Source organism: Octodon degus, unplaced genomic scaffold (genome assembly GCF_000260255.1).
Source record: "Octodon degus isolate 3935 unplaced genomic scaffold, OctDeg1.0 scaffold00005, whole genome shotgun sequence".
Lineage (NCBI taxonomy): Eukaryota > Metazoa > Chordata > Mammalia > Rodentia > Octodontidae > Octodon > Octodon degus.
Window position 1 is genome coordinate 24,110,819 of NW_004524581.1, and position 7,521 is coordinate 24,118,339.

The window sequence follows — 7,521 nt, forward strand, 5'->3', positions numbered from 1 at the left end:
CCCGGGGACCACACATGGGCCAGCGCTGCCAAATGCGTAGCATTTAAGATGGCAGTGCATGATAAAGGGAAGCTGAGAGCCCAGGGTGAGTGGGGTGCTGGGCGTGGGGGGTCACCGGGCAGTGGGGACAGTGTGGTGAGGTTTGCGCCTTGGAGGAGGTGCAGCAGGGAGTCTCGATGGTATCAGGAGAGAGCATTCCTGGCTGTGGGAGCAGCCAGTGCAGAGACCCACAGTGGGGACAGGCCCCGAGGGCATTGGGCATGGTGGAAGGAGCCAGGTGTCAGCAGGGGGAAGCCTGGGGCTGGGGCGCACCCAGAGGGCTGCTGTGGCTTGACGAGGACCTTGGTGATGCTGCTGGGGGAAGTGGGAGCCATGGCAGGTTTTGGACAGCGAGCAGGGCAGGATTCGACTTGGGTTTGGGCAAGATCTTGGGAGTCTCCCAGCTGTGGGAGGGTAGTTGTGAGGGCTTGGGGAAGGCGGCGGCGCCCCGCCCACCAGGCCCTGGGGACCTGGGCGCGGCCAGAGCCGGGATAGGAACAGACCCGGAGGAGTCGAGGCTGACACCGGGATCCAGGTGGCTGTCTGCGCAGCACAGCAGGCTGCTCAGGTCTCTGCAGAGCGGCCAGGCGCATGGCGCAGCTCAGCAGCCAGCCGGCTCCGTGGCTGTGGACGCATCCCTTTCCCGCTGAAGGCTCCGGGTCCCCTCCGGGGTCATGGGAGCCCCAGCACGAACACCAGCTCCCTGAGGAGAATCCAGACTGCGAGGGGGCGCAATGCCTCACAGGGCCCTGTACCTGCGTCCTCAGGGAGCCGTCGGCGACCATGGCCTCGCGCATCGGGCTGCGTATGCAGCTCATGCGGGAGCAGGCGCAGCAGGAGGAGCAGCGCGAGCGGAGGCAGCAGGCGGCCGTGGTCCAGTTCCTGCAGCAGCAGCAGCAGCAGCTTGGGGCCCCGCCCTCGCCTGCCATCAGCACCCCTGTGCCCTTCCGGCCGCCGCCGCCCGTGCCTGGTGAGGTGCTCAAGGTAGGTCTTCAGGTCCCAGGTCCCCACCCCACCTGGGTCCTGGCCCTGGGTCTCAGGCCCCTGCCTGGGGGCGTCCCAGACCCCCGCCCCCACCTGGGTCCTGGCCCCGGCCTGGGTGTCAGGTCCCCGCCTGGGGGCGTCCCAGCCCCCTCCCCCCCACTGCAGCTGTTCCCTCCACCAGGTGCAGTCCTATCTGGAGAACCCAACCTCCTACCACCTGCAGCAGTCCCAGCATCAGAAGGTGCGCGAGTACCTGTCTGAGACCTACGGGAACAAGTTCGCAGCCCGGGTCAGCCCAGCCCAGGGCTCCCCGAAGCCCCCACCTGCCGCCTCTCCCGGGGTGCATGCGGGGCATGTGCTGTCCACCTCAGCTGGCAACAGCGCGCCCAACAGCCCCATGGCCATGCTCCACATAGGTTCCAACCCTGACAAGGAGGTGAGCAGGGATGGGGTTGCCAAGGAGAGGGGAGCTCTGGGAGCCTGCATGGGGGGGGGCTGGGCCCTGACCTCACTGGGGAACATGGTTAGTATGCACCACCCTTTCTAGGGCCACACAGGCAGGCACACAGGAGACCCCTGTGCCCACCACGCTGTGGGGTGGATCAGCCTCCCAGCAAGGTTGGCTCCCAAGAAAGGCCCTCGCTGGTGTTGGGGTTGGGTGTGTCACTTGGGGTCCTCTTCTAGGTGAGCCAGATAGGCAAAGTGGCTCAGGGCCCCTTCAGGGCAGCACTATCCCTGCTGTCCCCATCCCTGTCTGCCCCTGGGTCACCTCCAGATGGCCTTTTCCTTTTTCCAGTTTGACGATGTGATTGACAACATCATGCGCCTGGACAACGTGCTGGGCTACATGAACCCCGAGCTCCAGATGCCCAACACGGTACCTGAGGGCTGGCCGGGTGGGAATGGGGTACAGGGGCTTTACAGTGGCTGAGTGACAGACCCCTCTGCTGGGAACATCCTGCCCTGAGACACTCTGGGTCTCCCAGGCAGGGAGGGGCTGCGGGTGGGAGAAGCTGGACTTGGGATCCAGGGCTCCCAGTGTACTCAGCTGCACCACAGGGCAGCCCTCTACCCACAGGGCTGGGGGGTGCTGAGCCGAACGAGGAACCAAAGGCAAGGCCTGCTGTGCAGTGCAGCAGGAAGCAGGCCCGAGGCCCACAGCCCTGGTGACTATGCCAGTGGCTCAGCAAGACTGGCTAGAACTGGCTGGGGCCAGAGCTGCAGCTGGCAGGGGCCGAGGGGGAGGGGGAGGTGCCAGCGTCCAGTCCCAATTGTAGCTCCATGCACAGTGCTGAGTGTCCCTGCCCAGATCTGTCCCTGTGGCTGGAGCTGGGGAGGTCGGTCCAGAGCCTAGATTGGTCTCTGCTTAAACCTCCACTGGCTGCCCTCTGGTGTGCATGGCTCTCACCCTGGCACTCTAGGAGGTCGAAGCGAGAGGATCATACATTTGACTCCAGGCTGGACTTGGGGACATAGCTCTGTGTAAAATGCCCTGGATTCAGTCCTCAATACCACAAAACAAAAAACAAAACAAACAAAACAAAACAAACAAACAAACAAACAAACAAAAAAAAATATATATATATATACTAGGCGTGATGGCGCATGCCTGTAATCCCAGCATTTGGGAGGCTGAGGCAGGAGGATTGCAGCAAGTTCAAGGTCAGCCTGGGCTGCATAGCAAGACACTGTCTCAAAAAAACAAAAACAAAAACAGACCGCAGTGCTCCACGAGCGAGCGGGCTGCTTCTCCTGTTCCTGCCTTGCTCCTCACCCTATCAGCTTGGCCTAAGCTGCTGGCACCCGCACCAGGACGCTCCCAGCTGCCGGGCAGCCCCTGCCTCTCCTCCTCCCAAGGTTCAGGGCTTGGTGGGGCTCTACACCCTCCAGGAAACCAGGAGTTTCAGGCTCAGCTGGGCCATCCCATCCCATTCCACTCCGGAGGGCAGGGCCACAGTGTGTAGTTTCCAGGCTGCCCTTCTGGGGAGGGGGCCCAGGGCTTCCTTGTGGTGTCTCCAGGGACTCCAGGCCCTGGAGTGGGCACCCCATGGCTCACCCAGGCCCCCTCCACCTTGCTCCACAGCTGCCCCTGTCCAGCAGCCACCTGAATGTGTACAGCAGTGACCCCCAGGTCACAGCCTCCCTGGTGGGGGTCACCAGCAGCTCCTGCCCTGCCGACCTGACCCAGAAGCAGGAACTCACAGGTAGCATGCCCCTGCCTCTGGTCTGCATCCCACTGCCCCCAAGTCTCCTCCAGCCCACAGTCCCACAGTTCTCCTCTCCCACCCTGAATCCAGATGCTGAAAGCCGGGCACTGGCCAAGGAGCGGCAGAAGAAGGACAATCACAACCTCAGTGAGTCCTGCCCACCCTCCGCACTGTCACCTGCCCTTCCTGCCCTCAGGACCCTTCCCTAGCCCCAGACCCTCCCATCACCTCTGCCCAGGAGGCAGGGTACCCCAACCGCCCTCTTTGAAGCCCTGGTCCTTTTTAGGAGGGGCTGAAAGGCTGCTGGGAAGGGCTGTTTCAGAAATCCCACTTACTCATGGTGACCTTTGGAGCAGGGACCCTGGGGCTACTGAGGGAGGGTAGGAGCTCACCCCAGGCAGCGGGCTGGGCCTGCAGCTTGCACGAGGTGCTGCTGCCCACAGGAGCTCGCTCGTCCTGACTGGCCTGAGCACTGACCCCTAGACTCTGGGGAGTCCCTGTCTGCTGCCCCCTCTCCCTAGGCTGGGGCTGCCCCAAGGGTGTCCCCACCCTCTGAACTGCTGCTTCTGGAATCTGCCACCTGTAGTTGAAAGGAGGCGGAGGTTCAACATCAATGACCGCATCAAGGAATTAGGAATGCTGATCCCCAAGGCCAACGACCTGTGAGTGCTGCTGAGGGGTGGGGACCGGTACTTGGGGGAAAGTCCCTGCCAGGGGTCCCTCACTGCTTCCCACGACCAGCAGCTTTATGGGAAAGGGGGCAGGGCTTTCTGGAGGAAGCATCCTGCTGGGAGGTCTAGGGGTGGGGAAGTCTGGGGACAGGGTATGGAGGGCAGGTTGGCAAGGGGCAGAGCAGAGGGTCTGGACCTGGGCATTCGCCTCTGACTGCCCAGCTGTCCTGGCCGCAGGGATGTGCGCTGGAACAAGGGTACCATCCTGAAGGCATCTGTGGACTACATCCGGAGGATGCAGAAGGACCTGCAGAAGTCTCGAGAACTGGAGAGCCACTCTAGGCGCCTGGAGATGACCAACAAGCAGCTCTGGCTGCGCATCCAGGTCTGGCTTCCACCCTGGGCTTCCTGGGTAGCAGGGCAGGGCCAGCAGCCCTGAAGTTGGCTGGAGGGGAGGCAGGGTGGTCATCTGCCGTAAGGCCTGGGCCTCCGGGACAGATGATCCCGCATACCTTTGGCTGCAGTCGGTTCTGGGATCTGGCCTAGCTAGAGCAGCTCTTCCTGCCCCATGGCCCTCTGAGGTCTTGGCTTGACCTTTGCACCTGACCTCTGGGGGCAGGAAGGTGCTGCCCTACTATGGGCCTAGACCCAACTGAGTCACCAGGGACCACACCAAAGTACCTGGGCTCTGGTGTGGCAGCCGTACCTGCTGAGCCTCCTGTTCAAATTCCACCTCTGCTTGGAGGGCTGCTTGTTTCTGCGGTCCCACGCCAGACCTCTATGCTGGGGGCCACTAGACTATAGCATAGCGACTCGTATTTCTCATGGGAGATGGTATAATTCCCATTAAACCCCAGCACAGCTCGAAGTGAAGCTTCCAGGTTTTGTGAAAGGACACCTGTCCTGAATTGAGGTCGCACACTGCGAGCCCTTTCCAGTCTAGACAAGTTTCAATTTGAAAATGGAGAGAGAGCCAGGCAAGCCCCAAGACCCGGCGCGGTTTCTCAACCCACTAATGAGTTGTGACTCGCAGTTTGAAACAGCCCAAATCTAGACCCAGCGTGGCTGTCCGGGTGGGGGCGCTGTGCGGCTGAGGACAGCTGCCCGCAGCAGTGCCCAGCCCCGTGTCCGTCGTCCCACAGGAGCTAGAGATGCAGGCGCGGGTGCACGGCCTTCCCACCACCTCGCCATCGGGCGTGAACATGGCTGAGCTGGCCCAGCAGGTGGTGAAGCAGGAGCTGCCCGGAGAGGAGGCCCCGGGGGAGACGCTGATGCTGGGGGCTGAGGTCCCTGAGCCCGAGCCGCTGCCATCACTGCCCCCCCAGGCCCCGCTGCCCCCTCCCGCCGAACCCCCGTCCCCGTTCCACCACCTGGACTTTGGCCACAGCCTGAGCTTCGGGGATGGGGGCGACGAGGGCCCTGCAGGCTACCCCGACCCCCTGGGGCCCGAGCACGGCTTCCCCAACCTGTCCAAAAAGGATCTGGACCTCATGTTCCTCGATGACTCCCTGCTGCCGCTCGCCTCCGACCCCCTCTTCTCCACCATGTCCCCCGAGGCCTCCAAGGCCAGCAGCCGCCGCAGCAGCTTCAGCATGGAGGAGGGCGATGTGCTGTGACGCCGGTGGCCCCCGCGCGAGGACGGGGTGGCCCCAGGCCGCACGTGCGTGTGAAGCCGTGCTCCCCGTGACTCCTCTGTGGACTGGGTGCGCGCCTGGCGGTCTGTGGGGTCCCGAGGCAGCACCCCTAGGGGCAATCCTGTGGCTGGACTGGCTGTGAGCCGACTGCAGGGGCTGCGAGGAGACAGTGGCCTGGGCATCAAGAGCCCTCACCCCACCCCTGTGCAGGGTGCTGGGTAGCAGGGGCTTTGGGGAGCTCCTGTGAGGCGGCACCTGCCCGGGGCCCTCAGCCTCGCTTTCTGGGGCTCCACAGTCACCCCGCAGGTGGGCACCTACCCACCTTTGGTGCTAACAGCTCTCCCCGTGGGGTGAGGGCGGTGTGGCCAGAAGAGAGGGCTGGGTTCGGGGCTGAAGGGTCACTGCTGGCAGAGCAGCTCCCTTCTCTCCGGACCCCCACTTTGTGCCTTCAGTAAACACTGTGCTTTGTACTCCCTGGTCCTGTCTCTTTGGCGCTGGCCTAGGGCAGGTGGCAGGAATTCAGACTTCCGAGGTTCAGACTTCGAGTGCTTCCTGAGGCCTTGTAGAGAAAGCGACAAACACTGAGCTCCCCCAGAACCTCACAGCTCCTCAGCCAGAGAGGAGACAGCTTTGGGTGCCAACGTGGGCATTGTCCCTCCTCGGGGCCACAAGGTGGCGCTGCCGCCACGCCGGTCCCGCACCTCCCGCTGCGGCCCGAGCCTTTCCGGCCAGAGGAGGCAGACCGAGCTTCGCTCCCCAACCGGGCCAGTCCTCCCGTCTGGCCTCCCCGTGCCACTCAGCTGGCCGCCCCAGTCCTGGGACAGTCCCTCTGCTGTGATGTGGCCTCCAGCAGGGCAGGCGCCCTGGCACCCTTGTGGGGAAGGGCCCTGTGTGAGCTGGCTTTAGGGGGGACGCCGCGGCGCCGCACGGTCTAGTGGCGAGGCTTCTGCTAAGCCTTTGCTCTTAGGGCAGGAAAAGGTTCTATGCGGCCACCTCAGCCCTGAGGAAAATAGAGAAGGGATCTTTGGGGTTTCATCTTGTCCCCCAGACTTCCACCGAAGTGGCTGCACCTCACAGTCACTTCGGGATCTGGGAGGCCGAAGAAGCATTAAAAAAAAAAAAAAAAAAAAAGATCCCAACTGAAAATGGCTAAGAGGACAATTTCCTCTCTGAAGCACTAGAGATCAAATCAACGTTAAGCAATTAACGAGCGAGCGGAGACACGGAATGGGTCTGGGATGTGGGCAACAGAGCCACCGGATTGGCGGTGACTCAGGATTAGTCTCAAGGTCAGATGGAGCGGTGGATGACCTTGCAGCCTGAGCCAGCCCAGGCGCTGGCTCCTTCCGGCTGCAGTACCCCACCCCTGGCCACCGCGCAGCCCTGAACTGGGGCTGGGTGTCAGTGGAATTTATACAGTATTTAAGCCACGTGTGGCTCTCTGGGCCCTCCAGGGGTGGGGTCTTCCAACCGCGCAGAGATCTCTCCCTGCCTGGCTGGGCTTCTTCACCCTGGGGCCCCCCAAGGCCACTCTGGCCTCCCCCACCTGCCGCCCAGCTTCCTGATCCACAGTGGGATCTCAGTGGCAGGGCCCCAGGGTGTGAGTGGAGTTCTAACCACAAGAGGGCCCCCCAGGCCAGGGCCAGGTGGCCGCGAGGGCTGGCTGGAGGGGTGGAGGGGTCAGCTTCCCTGAACCTGGGGCTCTGCCCAGTGGCCTCCACCCTGAGGGTTGTGTGTCCTTACCGGCTGAGTCAGGGCGACCCTGGGGCTCCTCCCAGGGTTTAGCACCAAGAGGTGTGTCGGTGGCCAGCTTCGAGACCCTCACTTGGGCTGGAGAGAAGTCCTACTCCCAGGGGGATGCGTCCTCCCAGTGGCTCTGCCTTGGGTGGGCGGCTCCTTTCCAGGCAGTCCATGAGAAGATACCTGCCCGCCTCCCTCCCCCCTCTCTTCTTCCCCTTTCCTTCCTCACACAGGGTTGAACCCAGT

The 7,521-nt window shown here is 63.0% G+C and overlaps 1 protein-coding gene across 2 annotated transcripts in view; it reads left to right on the forward strand.

Moving 5' to 3' along the window:
- Positions 1 to 5,913, forward strand: part of Tfeb (transcription factor EB) — a 37,668-nt gene extending 31,755 nt beyond the window's left edge. For both annotated transcript variants that reach the window (XM_004624155.2, XM_023720044.1), the window contains exons 2-9: positions 807 to 1,023; positions 1,205 to 1,459; positions 1,820 to 1,900; positions 3,107 to 3,227; positions 3,321 to 3,377; positions 3,817 to 3,892; positions 4,139 to 4,286; positions 5,044 to 5,913. In XM_004624155.2, the coding sequence (XP_004624212.1) occupies positions 823 to 1,023; positions 1,205 to 1,459; positions 1,820 to 1,900; positions 3,107 to 3,227; positions 3,321 to 3,377; positions 3,817 to 3,892; positions 4,139 to 4,286; positions 5,044 to 5,517 (1,413 nt within the window). In that variant the 5' untranslated portion in view covers positions 807 to 822 and the 3' untranslated portion in view covers positions 5,518 to 5,913. The remainder of the gene's footprint in view (positions 1 to 806; positions 1,024 to 1,204; positions 1,460 to 1,819; positions 1,901 to 3,106; positions 3,228 to 3,320; positions 3,378 to 3,816; positions 3,893 to 4,138; positions 4,287 to 5,043) is intronic.
- Positions 5,914 to 7,521: the final 1,608 nt, after the last annotated feature.